Genomic DNA, 16,374 nt, shown 5'->3' with positions numbered 1-16,374 from the left:
TCAGGACATGTCAACATTATGATGTCGACACAATGAATATCGACCTTGTGTAGCACACCCCTACATATTATATAATTCTATGTCCATTCTGAGTATGCACCCCCAGAATCCTGCAATGCAGTCACGTTGCTGATATTGACTATGTCGAAACCCAAACGCTGGCGCCAGTATCGTGACACAGTTGTTTTACTGCTTATAGCATTTTAACCGTGCAGGCATTATAACCTTAAACATGATGCTTAACCAGCATGTTTAAAGTTAGAATGGCAGCATTATATGGTTGAAATGCTTTAAGTAGCATTACAGCCATTTCGAGATATTGGCACCAGCATTCTGGTTTCAACATACGGCGCGGTTGACATGGTGACCGTGGAACCCGTTTTTATTATGCTTTATTTATTTTTTTCTTAATTCCATGAAACTTCCTGTCCAAGCTATTTGTAATTACTATGAGATTGTATTGAAAATATTGAATTGCATTTGTTTTCATGTTGAATTCATACTCGTCTGGGGATGCGTTCGGCCTATACCTTGTCTGTACGTGTTCGGATTATACGGACACTCCTGGATATTTGTTTTTTTTTTTACTTTAATGGACATTATATATGTTTATAACTCACTAAATTTGGAGTGTGTAAAGAAATATGCTTCAGATTTTGGTTACACAAAATGTATTACTAATTAATAAATACTAAATATCACCTAAATAGTCTGAAAACAACCTCGGCGTCCTTGTGCACCCGAGAAATACCCGCTCAATATAAAGCTGTAGTTCTTTTTGTCTCTTCACCTTTCATGTCACTGTGGTATATTCAAAAAATAGACAAAGTAGTGAAAGATATTGGGGAACTGCAGGGACGTAACCAGGTATTTGATGGCCCATAGCAAAAGTTTGCATGGGCGCCTATGTACCACCCAATGGTGAAAAATGTATATAACACATGTAACTTTGACAAGGAAGATGCCGTCCCCCCATCAGCTCTAAGCCCCCTTAGCAGCTGTACCCCTTGCACCTATGGTAGTTATGATATATGTATATAAAACCAGCATGACGTCTATCTTTATAATGAAAGGTATATTATGTACCATTATATCTCTTGCAATCCTCTATAAACTTCTCTAGACCTCTGCTCCTGTCCATATAGATGAGTGCATCCTGCCTCATGTGATTGACACTCGGGGCACAACTCATGGTGGCCAGTCACATTCACACACCAGGGCACACAGCTATTTGCCTCACACTGGCTACAGCAGCTGCAGCAGGAGAAATTTGGCGGGAAAGCAGGATACTGGGAAGCCAGGCAGAAAATGCAGTCTCTTTACAATGACCTATCATATACTGTATGGCCCAGGCTGTGGTGTTAAAGTGACCATTTGTAAGATGGGCCATTAGTTAGGGGTCTATTTACTAAGCAGTGTTAGGAGACAGAGTGAAAAGTGATAATAAAGTGATAAGGTACCAGCCAATCAGCTCCCAACTGTCATCTCACAGGCTGTGTTTGAAAAATGACAGTTGGGAGCTGATTGGCTGGTACCTTATCACTTTTCACTCTGTCTCCTAACACGGCTTAGTAAATAGACCCCTCAATCATTTATGTTATGTTCATTGACATGTTGAAGTCAAACTTTGCAGGTTAAGTTAATATTTAGACATAAAAAGATTTCAGGTTGTAGGTAGTGAATACATGCCTACCCTCCCGGTTTCCCAAGGAGGCTCCAGATTTTTCGGGTAACCCCTGCACCCCCGGAAGGGTAGGCACTTCTCCCGCATTCTGCCCACTTCCTAGTGAAGTGGGCAGAATGGGGAGAATATTAGCGGGGATCAGCGGTTCTGAGCATTGGGGGCGGGGATCTAAATACGCGATTCTATGAGAATTGCTCCATTTAGCTCCACCCCCTATTTTAATTATGCATAATCGCTGTGAATTCCAGCGAGGGGGGTGGAGCTTAAATGCGCAATCCAGCCAGCCCAGCCCCCATCTCCGCCTACCTGCTTCACGTCCCCGGCCTTCTCCCGGGGAGGAAGATTTAATAGTTGGCAAGTATGAGGTAGTGCACACATATTCTGCAGCATTTTACAAAGAATATTTTTTTTTCAGGCTGGGTCAGTCGGGATGCCGGCCGTCAAGTAGGTATATTAACCCTCCCCCTTCACCCTCGAAACTTCCCTTCCTGTATCCTAACCCTCCCCAACCGCACCCTAATCCTAACTCTCCCCGTTAGCACCTAAACTTAACCCTACCCCCCCCCCTTAGTGTCTAAACCTAACCGCTTTTCAAATTCCCAAACTACTTTCTTTACCTTCCTTTTCTACCAGATTAGCACACCTCTACACAAGGCTCGATGAAAGTGGTGGGGGCTCTCCGGACAGGGTCAAAGGAGAATTAACTTGACCCAAAAATAGGAACGTTATCCTTATACAGGTTAACCTCATTACACATAGGGAGTACATGTATTTTGTCACCCAAACAGAAATGAGAGAAGAATAACTTTTTGGTATTTGTAAGTATTACTCATTTGCTGTTAAATTTTTATATTTTGTTATGTTTTATAGTATACTTACTAAAAAGACAGCCCCCTACTATTCCTATTAAAATTAATACTCAGTTCTTGAAGTTGATGTGTTGGAAGCAGGAAAAATGGGCAAGTGCAAAGATCTAAGCGGCTTTTATATGGGACAAATTGTGACTGGGTCAGAGCATTTGCCAAAATGCAGGTCTTGAGGGTTGTTCCCGATATACAGTGGTTAATACTTACCAAAAGTGGTCCAAGGAAGGTGAACCAGGTCATGGGTGCCCAAGGCTTATTATTACTAGTGGGGAGTGAAGCCTAGCCCGTCTAACCCTATCCCACAGAAGGGATACTGTAGCACAAATTGCTGAAACAGTTAATGCTGGCTATGATAGAAAGGTGTCAAAATGCACAGTGCATCACTGCTTGCTATGTAGGTGACTGCATAGCCACAGACCGGTCAGAGTGCCCATGCTGACCCAGCATGTCCACCGCTGAAAGCTCCTACGATGGTCATGTGAGCTTCAGAACTGGACCATGGGGCAATGGAAGGTGGCCTGGTCTGATGATTCAAGTCTTCTTCTGTATCATGTGAACAGACGGGTGCGTGTGCATCTGAGGAAGTGAAAGTATCAGGATGCACTATGGAAAGAAGGCAAGCCGACACCCGCAGTATGATGCTCTGGACAATGTTCTGCTGAGAAGCCTTGGGTGCTGGCAATCATGTGGCTGTAACTTTGACACTTACCATCTACCTAGACATTGTTACAGACCAAGTACACCCCTTCATGGCAAAAGCATTCCCTGATGGCAGAGGCTTCTTTCAGCAGGTTAATGCACCCTGCCACACTGCAAGAATTGTTCAGGAATGAGTTGAGGAACCGGACAAAGAGTTCAAGGTATTGACGTGACCTCCAAATTCCCCTCATCTCAATCCAGTCAAGCGTCTGTGGAGTGTGCTGGAAAAACAGGTCTGCATTATGGAGGCATCTCTCAACTTAAAGGATCTACTGCTAACATCTTGGTGCCAGATACCACAGGACACCTTCAGAGGTCTTGTGAAGTCCATGCCTAGACGGGTCAGAGCTGTTTTGGTGGCAAGAGGGCCACCTACACAATATTAGCCAGGTGGTTTTAATGTTATGGCTTATTGGTGTATGCCAACGGGCTATCTGCTGTGCCCAAGGCAAGTGCCTAGCTTACCTTGCAGTTCAAGTGAAAATGTATATATAGTGGAAATGAGTCCCACCTTCTGTTCAAGAGAACTGTGATAGGGGACACCAATTCCATCCCCGATAAGTGAGAGAAAATCCCTGCCCTCCCTTCCAAAAGTCTGGGAACATGTTTTACATTTCCAATGGCTATGAAATCTTTGAAAAAGGGAGACTGCATTGGGCAGAACTGGTAATCTATTAATATAATGTGTTACGTTGTTAACACAACAATTATTTTAAAATGTCTCATATGGAGGTTCATGGACTCATGAGCAGTGCCCTCTGTCTCATGTTTGCATCTCCTCTATAAACATTTTGCATGAATTGTTCTATTCCTATGAATTACTTGATTTTATCTCATATTTTATACAGAATATCCATCACTGGAGAATTTTGCGGAGCCTTATGACGATGAGAAAATGTATCAGGGTAGTGAGTAGTGTGAAGGGATTTTTTTTTAGACTGAAGAATGCATTAAAAAAACCCATAAATAACCTAGATCAATTGGCAACTACTAGATTTTTTGAGAACAGTGTCTCAAATAATGTATGAGCAGCAGGTAGCTGCTTTGGTACCATCCATCTTAGCAGCACTAAGCATTACAATATGTATAGAAAAAGATTGATATAAAAGATCTGCACAATTTTTACTGTGAGACTAGAGTAAGTCAGCCTTGCGCCCCAGAGTAAGAGGTCAAATTTTACTTAACAGTGCATGCTGTGAAATGAACGTATTCTATTAGAGCACAACACTGTGTAAACATGCAGTTACAGAGAAAAAAAATTGTATATAATGCAATGCAAATGGCAAAAATAATTTGTAATGTATCAAAAATAATAATAATTATAAAAAAAATATAGGCTTTGTAAATAGAGACGTACTTATTACAAAATAAAAAAGAATACTTGGCTTGCAAACTAATGTAAACTTTATAAATGGCAAAAATGTAAATATTTAATGAGAAGACTATGGCATAAAAAATACTATGACTCCGTATAACTTCAAATACCCAATATTCCAACATGCAGCAAATATAATTCCATACAGCCAGTATATATCTATACACACTGGCGTAACTACCGTAGATGCAGGAGGTGCGACTGCTATGCTGCTCTGGGGTCCGGCAGTCCCCCTGCACCTACGCTGCCGTGGTTGCATCCTCCTTCAGCAGTGAGCTGCGCAGCGCAGGCACATCTGCAATCCCGGGCGGCTCCGTCTCTCACTGACTAATACTGGAAGGAGCATCAGTCAGTGAGGAAAGACAAAGACAAAGCTGACCGGGAGAGATGTGCCTGACCTGCGCAGCACATGCTGAAGGAGGTCAACCATGGAGCAGAGATAAGTCGAGGAGGGGTGGAGCCTCCGCGGTGGATGTAGGGGGGCCTGTAAAAATTTGCTTTGTGGCCCCCCTAAGTCTAGTTATGCCTCTGTTAATACAGTCACTATATTATAGTGACACATACAGTATAACCAGCCTATACACCCCATCCTTGTGCAGCAATATATAGCCAATATGTCCACACAGCCAATGCGCTTATAGTTATGTTCTACCATAGAGTATATGGATGTATGCTAATGCAATCGCAGCTGCGATTCCGAAAATAATACATATCCCAGTATCTGTGACATTTTATATGCGATACCCACCGGCGCCAATGCAAATCCAAGCAACTGCGTACACCTACGCAGGTCTTTTCATAATCGACCATCTGAATAGCCCCTATGGTCGTGCAGAGTGGCCACCTGAACAGAGACGTCATAACCACTCTATCTGCGTAGGAGATCGCAGTTGTAGGTTGAGAGATGCCCCGAAATCGATTGCGACACGCCTGTGTTTTTGAGCCAACTCCCAATAACTGTCCCCAAACAGTCCCTGAATGTCAATCAATTTGCAAAGAAATCCTCACTGTGAGCGGCATTGCTAAGGTACCTTGGCACGTGAGGTTGTCATGCGCACGCAGCCTGCCGATAATTGCTCAACAACGTAAATATTTGCATTGCGTACATATCTGACTCTGTGTAATATTCCTGTTGCTCTTCTCTCTACGCGGAGGTACATCTGCTCGTCTGTTCCGCCCTCTTCTTATTTAAAGCAGCAAATGTTGAGGTGGGTTGGGTACAGAATCCTGGCACACAAAATACCGGCACTCAGGATTTCAAACAAGTCTGGATTCCGGTGTCTGGATTCTGACACTTGTGGGTAAGTACTCTAACCCTTCCCCCTAAACCTAACCCTTCCCCCCACTACAACCTAAAACTAACCGTCCCATCCCACATCCTAAATCTAACCGTCCCATCCCACAGCCTAAAACGAACCATCCCATCCAGCAGCCTAAACCTAACCCTCTCTCTAGTTGAGGTAGATGGACAAGACATCATAATAGACTCGGCTTAGCCAAGTAGGAAGATCACATTGCGAATATTGTGCAGTCATAAGTGTGGGAATGCAACAGTTGTCAGACAAGATATAATATAATGATACATTCTGTATATCAGTCTACAATCATGAATAAGAAACAATGCCAATCATGAATAGTTTAACTTTGTTATTTACTAGTGGAGTTTGCGTTATAAAATTACATTTAATAAAGAAACAATATGATTTATATCTCTGTTACAAAATATATTTTGCATAGTAAATATAAAGCACAGAAAGTTTGCTTTGAAGGCAACAGCCTATTCTAGCTTGATTTCCAGTTTTAAAGAGTACCCAGGAGTGCATATCCGTACAGGTAATAGGACAAAGCTAAACTTGATCATTGCCATTGTGGACACAATGAACTGGAGTCATCATGGAGCAATCATTGTTCATTGCCAACTAATATGGCTCACAACTGGCTATACACATTTAATTTAAATATAGTGCCGTCCTGAAAGTTACATTGAATTTGGAATAATGTCCTAAACCTTAAAAGCAGTACGTTGCCAAAATGTTGACAAAACCATTTAAGAACAGCACCATAGAAATGAAATGACATGATGTGCTCCTCAAATCTTACTGCGTTATCCGTGCACTTGTTCTGTGGGACACTTCGAAATTGAGCCACGTCCTTCGGGTTTTAGATTTTATAGATACTGGCCAGAAGAATTTCTTTTTTGTATGTTTTATTATAGTTAACCAGTTGCTAAGGAAGAGACCTATATATTTTGTTATGCCACAAAACACTATTCATTAGTTTTCAAATGCTGGAAGATTTAAAATAATTATCCAAAAGACAGTTGGCATAATTGACCAATACTGCGCCCAATGACGGCATAAATTCTTATTGGCCAGTGAGTGTGAGGCTTGCACGGCAGCCATATTCATTCTATTGAAAGAATCAGAAACATCTCAGGAAATGTGTGGAATGTACAGGTACCAGAGTGATCTCCAGAAAAAAATGTGTGCACTCCCTTTACCATTGCTTAGGAAACTGAAATGACAGGGATTGCAATGTTCACAGTGAACCTCTAAAAGTGTTCTCAATTGTAAGAAACTAAATGGCCCAAATTTGAACATCAGTAGGATGAAATGTTTCATACGAAAGCAACGATTCTATTAAGTCAATATACATGGACATAGGAGACTACTGTGTAATGTTGCCAGCTCCTTCATTTCAACAAGGCAACTGCCTAGTGAAATCATTATAGCAAAGCTGTTGCCATCACACAATGAGCATAGGCACTTTATAGGCTAAATCAATATTGATGAGAATGCGGCCACTCAGCTCACTACAAACTAGTGATGTCACTTACTCCTAGTAAATTAATAGGCTGCAAGGTCATGAATGCTGCCTCAGCCCAAAAAATGGCTGGCACATCTGCACGTAGGGGACAGGTGTAATATTTAACAGCGAGTGTTTTACAAATCCAAGTCCTAAAAGGGAAAGTCATCAGAGGGTGGAGCATAGGAGAATCCAATAAAGGCGTCGTCGGCTTCTTCCACACTGGCATTAACGATAGAATAGTCAGAAGATATGCACACGGAATCTGGAACCATGGCATTTGTAAACTCTGTGTCAAAGTTTGATATATCATCTGGGCCATCCTAATAAGGAAACACGTACAAGTGCATTAGTAAAATCTAATTATTGCAACACGCCTTTCAAAGCAATGGTAAAAGACTTTAGCTTACCACATGAGGGTCATAAGGCGATGGGATTTTCTTTTCAACAAGATCTGTCCAGTTTATACAGGAAAAGAATGGGTGATCTTTAATATCTTGCTGCAAAGCAACAGAAGAAGAATAACATCTTAAAATAGCAATTAAAGGTGAAATCTATTAACTGATTTAGGGCTACTCAGTGACTAAAGATCAAAACAGATGACAAGGAAGTTACAAGTATGGATACAATGACAGCTAGAAAGAGTTGTACCAGGAAATATATATACACACAAACATTTTATTTCTAGCTCTTAGCAAAAAGAAAAAAATATTAGTAAAGTTATTTAAATTGTGCAAATGTGCAGCAATCCACGGCCACCCAAAAGCAAACATTGTTTATCTTTGATTACACAGATGAACAGTAATTATTGGTTACCATACATATGCTCTTTGCTGGTAAACAACTCACAAAAGACTCATTAACCTGGCCTCCGAAAAACATCATAAAGGTCAACCACAGTTATCATCGCCCTTTGTATACATTGTATTTATATTGCTGGGGTAAGATAAGGAGGTCAGACAGGTGGGGGAACAGGTATTTCATGTTTCTAAAATAATGAGGAGGGGGGCATCCATCCAGCATGATTAATACATTGGTATAAGCAATGAATAGTACATAATGTATTTTAGAGTATCATAGTACTGGCTATTACATCACATGGTAGAAAGCCCTTAGCAGCGCTGTTCCTTCTATCTGGTACATGCATCTCTCTCAATGAAATGGCAATCTGTTGCCCATCTTATTTATTTTGTCTATCTAAAGAAACTCAGAGCAGCTGAAAATACATATAATGTGCTCTCTGATTTATTTATTTTTTTGATAAAGTATTTTGTATAGAACAACCAGTAGCATAAAGATATACAGATATATGCCCGAACCAATTCTGCTCGTGGAATAATAGAACATCGATAGATATCGAGAAAGATTGAGGAAAAGTTACAGAAAGTAACCCAGGATTATAAAAGTTTTGTACTTTGAAAAGAAGACTAGTGCACAGGTGTGTAATAGGAATAAGGAATCTGCTGTCTGAAACTCCAAATGGTAGTCTGAGCTTAGAAGGTACAGTGAACAACCAGCTGTGTAGCCAAAACTTTGTGGGCCCCATAGCAATATTTAGAAAGGCCCCCCACCCTAATGTTTCTAGATAGACACCTTTCTCTGCATTACAATATATTTCTCTGCATTAGTTGTTCATTTTATGCCCCATAGTAACGCCTTAGTTAATTTTATGTCCCACAGTAGTGCCCTAGTTCTTTTTAAGTCCCATAGGAATGCCTTTGTTCATTATATGCCCCATAGTAGTGCCCTAGTTCACAATATGCCACATTGTAGTGCTGCCGGTACATATTATGCCACACAGTACCCAAAATTCACATAATGTGTCCTCAGTTCTAATGCCGTTGTTGTGCCTCCAGTTCACATTATGCCACACGGAATTGCCTGCAGTTCATACAGTGCTATATGTCACTGCCTCAATTTATATTATACCACATCACAGTGGCCCCAGTTCATAATCTGCCACATTGCAGTACCCCCAAGTTCATATTCTGCCACTTTACAGTGTTCTATGTTGAGGTTATGTAACATGACAGTGCCCTCTAGTTCTTATTATACCTCATTGTTGTTCAGTGTTTTTCTAACTGCACCGAATACTCATTTTATTTAGCATTTAAGCATTAATAAAGCTATAGAAACACAAACCTTTTTAAAATGAAATGAAACGGATTGCTTGCATGTTTCTCTATCTGAGTTATATTATTAGAAATCTCCTACATATCATGCATGTTTTTCAGGTTTTTTATGGGGAAGGATCACTGTGCTTTGTTGTGGTAACCTATGATTATTTTGAATATTAACTTTAATCTATAGAAAACATGCAGAAAATGAAACATATAAAAATGGCAGAAGCCAACCCCATTGCTTGTTTTGTCAATAGATGCAAAATAGTGAGAAAAAAAAAAGTACATTGACAACTTTTGGATTAGAGAAAAACAAAATGTACCCTGCGTTATTAATCCTAAATACATTATTTAATTCAACTTTTAATAGGTAAAATACACAAATAGCTAAGTAAACGTTTGAACGTATATGCACATTCTACTTCTACTCTAACTTGATTTGAAAATGCACATTACCCCCTCTTTCTGACGCTTATGTACACATTATTAATACCAATCTATTACAGCACAATTAAATATATGTTTAAGAGTCACATACAAAATCATTTTTTGATCCAAGTCTGTGTTTTGGATACTTTTCAAGCAACTCCTCCAAGATAGATGATGCTGTCACACTTATATCAGTCCTCACGATCAGCGGGTTGTGGAGAATGTTTTCATACATGATTGCAGTATCACGATTGTAAAAGGGGGGCTGCAACAAAGAAACGAAAAATCAGGATTCCCAAATACTTGTACCATCATATAAAAGGCGGAGAGCATAAACAAAAATGGTATGGACCGTACTAAATTGTACTACAGCTGCCACCTTCTTATGAATGTGGGTGACGGCCGGCCAGGAGACTACTGTTCCAGGTGTCCGGGAGCAGCACACGATTTTCGGGAGCCTCCCGGCCTTTCGGGGTGAGTGAGCAAGTATGCTGGGAGACGAATGATCGAATCTTCCAAACTTTACCAAACACAGACATACATGGAAAAATATGGCAGATATCTGTCTACTGTTCGGTAAGGGGTGTACAGTTGGATTGCCCAGCCTGAGGTAGGCATACTTAAGGTGGGTACACACCTGACAGATATATCTGCAGATCAAGTGATCTGCAAATATATCTTTAGATGATAGTCGTTCATACACACTGTACGACCATCATCTGCATGCTGCAGCGGGTCGTGGCGGCCGGGTCGGGGGCGTGGCCTAATTGCAGAAGGTGTGGCCACACCCCCTTTGAGCAAAAAAAAATACAAACATTTATGGCGCTGGGGAGGGGGACGCTGTGTGCCCCTCAGCCCTGCGCACAGCCAATGGGGGGCGTGATCAGTGTGATCGCTCCCCCCTTTGGCATAGGAGACTGCTCGGGCTGCTGAGCTGTGCCGGACCCGGGTAAGTAGTACCTGCTCGCGGCTCACCCCCCCTTTGTGCACCCCTGTGTACGGGCGATCGGCTGATCGCCCGTACACACTTGCCTACGGACAGATATGTCTGCAGACATATCTGTTCATTGGCTGTGCAGCACAGCCAATGCGATATGTCTGTGAATGACGATGTTCACAGACATATCGTCTGTACACACTGGCCGACGGGGGCACTATATTGGCCGATCAATTGATCGGCCAATATATCGGCCAGTGTGTACCCAGCATAAGCTATTCACTGCATAGACAATAAGCTAATTATCAGACAATAAGGGAATTATCCTCTCCTATTCAGAAGAACAGACTTTAAGATACTCTTTACTTGAGAACAACTTAGAAAACTCATGTATAGACAACCCAACTCATGAAACAAAATTACAAGAAAAGAAAATACAGAGTTCTAACAGTAGAAAAAAAGTATTTCTATATTTGAATTACCATATCATCTATATAATAAGCGAGAAAGTGTGTATGTGTCTGTCTCTGTCTGTTTGTCCTTTATGCATGACCACAGTTTTGTACCTAGCTCCACCAAATATGGCATGGTGGTGTAGTTTGACCAGGACTATGTTTTTGGCTATGTCTGAAGTTTATCTGGGCCATGGAGGTTTACATGGTGCCCATCAAGTGGGCCGTGTGTGTGGTATAAAAGATAGACAGTTAAATGGTCGGCAATGTCTAGACAGGCACCAAGGGCCAAATGTAATAGGGTGAAAGTTTAGAAAATGTGAGAGTTTAGCAGTAAACTCTTACATTGGTCGGGTTTTATCTTCAAAATGGGAAAACATCTGGATGAGAGTTTAAATTGTGAGAGTTTTTTTGAGTCTGAAAAACATGCAAGTTTGTTCTGTTGCTTTGTTCTCGGACTCTATTACATTGGGCGAGTTTAAAAGTGTGAGAAAACGCTCACATTTTCTAAACCCTCACACTATTACATTTGGCTCCAAATGTTAGACAGGCAATCAGTTGACAGGGACAAAAAAGATCAACAGGGACAAAGGACCTCATTCAGAGTCGGTCGTAAGCGGCCGCTTGGTCGTACGCCTAACGATCGAGAATAAAAAAAAAAAACAATCGCACGGCCGGGCGATCGCAACCAAAGTGACGCCCATACATGAACAGAGCACCTCCTCCAGCTAACGAGTGATAGCAGTTAGCGATCGAGTCGATCGTTGTCAGTCGCTGTATGTTAATTTTCTTCTGATGGTTGTGGCCGCTTGTGTTGTGTGCAAATTACACCAAACATTAACAAAAAACCGCATAGAATAAGCCATCCCCATGATATTTATTTATTCTTAATATTCGCTAATGCAAACGCACCTGAATCAATTACAAGCCAATTAGCAGTGTTATTAGCAACAACAAATGATTATTAGCTGCTTGCATTGTGTGGCACAAAATAGAAACATCAAACATAACATCAGTCACATTCAATAGTATCGATTGTACTCTGGGGCTTGAGAGAGCACATACCCAACCTCAAGCTGTACGATCAACCAGGCCTCTAACCTGCTCACGCAGAGTGACGTTTTACTACTTCCGGCCTCCTATGTCGGTCGTAGCAGGAAATTTATGTACGCCCCTGAAACGCCCTGAAAACGGTGAGGAACGCCTGCGTTTTTAGACCACCCCTGTCAACACCCACAAACGGCCTTTCATGTCAATCAACTCTCGGAAGCTACTTCCTGCTCGTAAGCCGTACGATCGACAGCATTTTGGATCGCAAGGTCTCGCATGCGCACAACTAACCGTAGGCATGCGTGGTTTGGAAACATCGGATGCGTACGGCCGAGCGGCCGCTTACGACCTACTCTAAATGAGGTCCAAAATGTCTACACACTAAAGGTTGACATGGAAGTCGTCGTCGACAGGTACAAATGGTCTACACAAGGTCAAAGGTTAACATAAAATGGTCGCCATATGGATGTTTATTTTTTTCCCCTAATCTTCACCCTAACCTTAACCTTCCCTTTGGTGCCTAACCCTAACCTACCATCCTGGTGCCTAACCCGAACAGTCATGGTAGGGGTAGGTGCCTGACCCTAACCATCCCTTCTAGTGCCTAACCCTAACCATCCGGTAAGTGCCTAACCGTCGGGGTAAGTGCCTAACCGTCGGGGTAAGTGCCTAACCCTAACCGTCGGGGTAAGTGCCTATGTCGACCTTTAGTGTGTCGACCTTTTGCCTAACATCTGGTGTTTATCTAGATATGGTCAACCTTTTAACCATTTTTACCTATAGCCTGAATACTGTAGGCCAGAAGTTCAGATTTTAGAGATATCCATAGTTGAGCACAAGCCAATCAATTGACGGAGGCACTAATTAAGTCACCTGTGGTCTGGCATGGATATCCTTAAAATCTGGACTGTTAGGGTGCCTTGAGGACCGCGTTTGGGAACCTCTGCTGTGATGGGTCTCTGACTTAAAATGTTGGTTTGGGCAAGTTCGCTCAGGATGTCTTCCTGTGCCTAAAATTGCACTGATCTGAAGGCACAGGCTGATATGTACCAGGGAGGGCTCCAACGGTAGAGCAGTGAGTCGGAGGATCAACTGTCACACTGCACCTGCACTGACAGTTACTAATTTCCTCCAAGCACATTTTTATATGCAGTGGTCTCCAGTGTTGGTCTGCAGAGATTTCTGCTCGGCACTGATTTCTGTTCTGCAGTGTTTTCTGAACTTGCAGTGATTTGGGAAGCTATACTGATTTCTGTCCTGTAAGTCACTCGACTCCTGATATACTACAGATAAATCCTTTTCAGGGCTAAAACAATGTTAGCAAACAGTGGAGTCCTTTTCTAGAGGACAATGTTTAAAATGAAGACACTAGATGTACTTGAAGGTCCATTCTTCTACCCAGGCAACACCTGGTATTCCAGCTAGTATTTAATAAGCATAATGGTGTCCCAGTGGTTAGCAGGGGTAATTACTGGGGTAATTGGTTTGATTCCCACTTGGACCCTATCTGTGTGGACTTTGCGTGTTCTTCCGGGATTGAATGCTTTTCTTCCAGGTGCTCCGGCCTTCTCCCACAGTCTAAAAACATACTTGTTAATTAGTCTGGCAAAAAATTAATTCTTATCTGTGTCTGTGCTGAGGGTATATAGATTGTAATGCTGGGTACACACTGGCCGATATGCTGGCAGATCAATTGATCGGCCAATATATCTGCTGGCCGTCGGCTAGTGTGTACAGGCGATGTGTCTGTGAACCATGTCGTTCACAGACATATCGCATTGGCTGTGCGGCACAGCTGTTGGACAGATCTGTCTGCAGACATATCTATCCATCGGCAAGTGTGTACGGGCAGTCTGCAGATCGCTCGCAGACACACAGCGGCAGCCGCAGGGAGGGGGGGGGCCGACCCGACCCCCTGCCATCGGGACACGTGGTTGCCAGATAGATGATGGCCATTCAGTGTGTTTGAACAACCATCATCTAACGAGATATCTGCAGATCACTCGATCTGCAGATATACTGTATCTTTCAGGTGTGTACCCACCTTAAGCATCACAGAGGCAGTGACTGATGTGAAGGACTAAAATAGCTCTGTAAAAATGCTGAGCTATACAAGAGCTATATAAAAGAATGTTAATAAACTAGCATATGGTGGGTCACCGCAGCCCACCCCCATGTAATACTTACTTTAAGTGCAGATGCAAGGTTCTCCCCTTGGCGGGAATGGGAAAGAGGGCGTGTACCCCAGCTCAGAATGCACATGTCCATCTCAGGACATGCAATTCTGCCTTATTATATAGATAACCTGACATAAAACCTTGGCAATAAAATATGATCAATATTTTATCTAAACTACAGTAAAGCAATTCTGGATGGAAGCTAAAACATGCTATAACATTACTTACATCCAAAATATAGAAACATATTGCAAACAAAAAAAATAATAAACATCTTACCAGACCATGTAGCATTTCATACAGAACAGAACCGAGACACCACCAATCTACTGTATTGTCATATGGCTGTTTCTTTATTACTTCTGGGGCTAAATACTAAAAAGAAAAAAAAACAAAACATCTAAAACGGACATCAAGTTAACGTATAAAACTACACTTGTGTAAAACAGAATGTTAACAATTTATCTACTATAATAAAAAGAGGTAGACAGCTGGTAACATTGTAGAACTACTATTTAAGGCCTGTATTTAATTAGCCGTGATAAACATAAATTGTTTTCGCGTGTTAATTTAATTTGCATGTCGTCTGGTAATTTTACTTAAAGAGTGTATGTATGCTTCCGTTTAACTTGCAATTCAATTACAAAATTATTATTCCGGCGTTTGTGCTGTAATCCTTGCTGTTAATACCCACGTTAAGTGTGGGTGAAAATGGGAAAATCAGTCTGTACCCCCCAATGCGAACCAATATTGGATAAATGTATAGAAGTCTGTAAGTGGCTAAATCAAAGTATTTGGGGTTCTTAAAAAGGGGCAAAATAGCTGTAAATGCATTTTTCAAAAACAGTGAAAAAAATTATAGAAAGCAAGCGTTTTTCTACAAAATAAATGCTCTAGATAAATTTGGGGTGTATAATAATGCCAGTATGTAGATGTGTGTCATTTTAAGCCACTTTTAAAAATGTGTTAAAAGCTCCTGTAACTCCCACCAGCAAGCTTAAAAACTGCTGTCTCATTCATACAGCACCCACATATACCCGTCCTACACCTCGTAACCATTATTCTGCATTTTGCAGAATTTCACCCCAAAAATAACATTATTGGCAAATTAAGATAATTTAAAACTTCTAAGTGCCTAATTAATCATTAAGGAGGGTGTCTGAACCAAGTCCCTAATTTGTACCTTAAAATAGGGATTTTGATGAACTTTTTACCTGCTCAGGGGATTGCAATAAAAGATGCGTTAACTCCTAAGGAGAATTAATGCACGTTATAATTGAATAGCTTTAAATCCTCATCTCCCGTAAAAAAAGCCATTAACAACAGTTCATGGGTTATCACGTGTAATTGAACTTACTGTTCCCCTTTTGGGATTGTAGGCAGCGGGATGCCACTGTCAGTTTATTGACAGCTGGCATCCGGAGTGTCGGGATATCATACAGATCCCCATAAAAACAAAATAAATGTAAACAAAATGCTGACAGAAAAACAAAAAGGGTAGGGATTGCCCTGCTCATAAAGAGCTTGCAGTCTAATGGGAATAAGGGAACAGCTGAGACAAGAGCAGCACAGAGTGGAGATCAGTACAGCTGTGTATGGATGAAGTCTTATAGGCAGGAGGAGGAGCTGGCTATTATAGAGGCGGCAAAGTGCAGGTCAGAGGTAGATCTAAGAGGGTGTAATGAATAATATTTTGTGTAATCCTACAGAAACAACTGAAGTAAGATTAAAAGTCAGCGCACACTGATAGCATGGGAACAAAGAGCATGCACAGGGACCT

The 16,374-nt window shown here is 41.5% G+C and overlaps 2 protein-coding genes across 2 annotated transcripts in view; both read right to left on the bottom strand.

Annotated features, from left to right (window-relative positions):
* MCMDC2 (minichromosome maintenance domain containing 2) overlaps positions 1–1,192 on the bottom strand; it is a 50,644-nt gene extending 49,452 nt beyond the window's left edge. Inside the window, exon 1 of the mRNA XM_088469367.1 lies at positions 1,087–1,192. Within this exon, the coding sequence (XP_088325493.1) occupies positions 1,087–1,192 (106 nt within the window). The remainder of the gene's footprint in view (positions 1–1,086) is intronic.
* A 5,066-nt stretch (positions 1,193–6,258) lies between these two features.
* SGK3 (serum/glucocorticoid regulated kinase family member 3) overlaps positions 6,259–16,374 on the bottom strand; it is an 86,795-nt gene continuing 76,679 nt past the window's right edge. The window contains exons 14-17 of the mRNA XM_088469345.1: positions 14,874–14,969; positions 10,088–10,243; positions 7,840–7,929; positions 6,259–7,752 (exon numbers count right to left, since the gene is read on the bottom strand). Of these exons, the coding sequence (XP_088325471.1) occupies positions 7,582–7,752; positions 7,840–7,929; positions 10,088–10,243; positions 14,874–14,969 (513 nt within the window). The 3' untranslated portion in view covers positions 6,259–7,581. The remainder of the gene's footprint in view (positions 7,753–7,839; positions 7,930–10,087; positions 10,244–14,873; positions 14,970–16,374) is intronic.

Source organism: Taudactylus pleione, unplaced genomic scaffold (genome assembly GCF_031769625.1).
Source record: "Taudactylus pleione unplaced genomic scaffold, aTauple2 ptg000090l, whole genome shotgun sequence".
Classification (NCBI taxonomy): domain Eukaryota; kingdom Metazoa; phylum Chordata; class Amphibia; order Anura; family Myobatrachidae; genus Taudactylus; species Taudactylus pleione.
The sequence above is the reverse complement of the archived record's forward strand: the minus strand, read 5'-3'. Positions and strand labels throughout refer to the sequence as shown.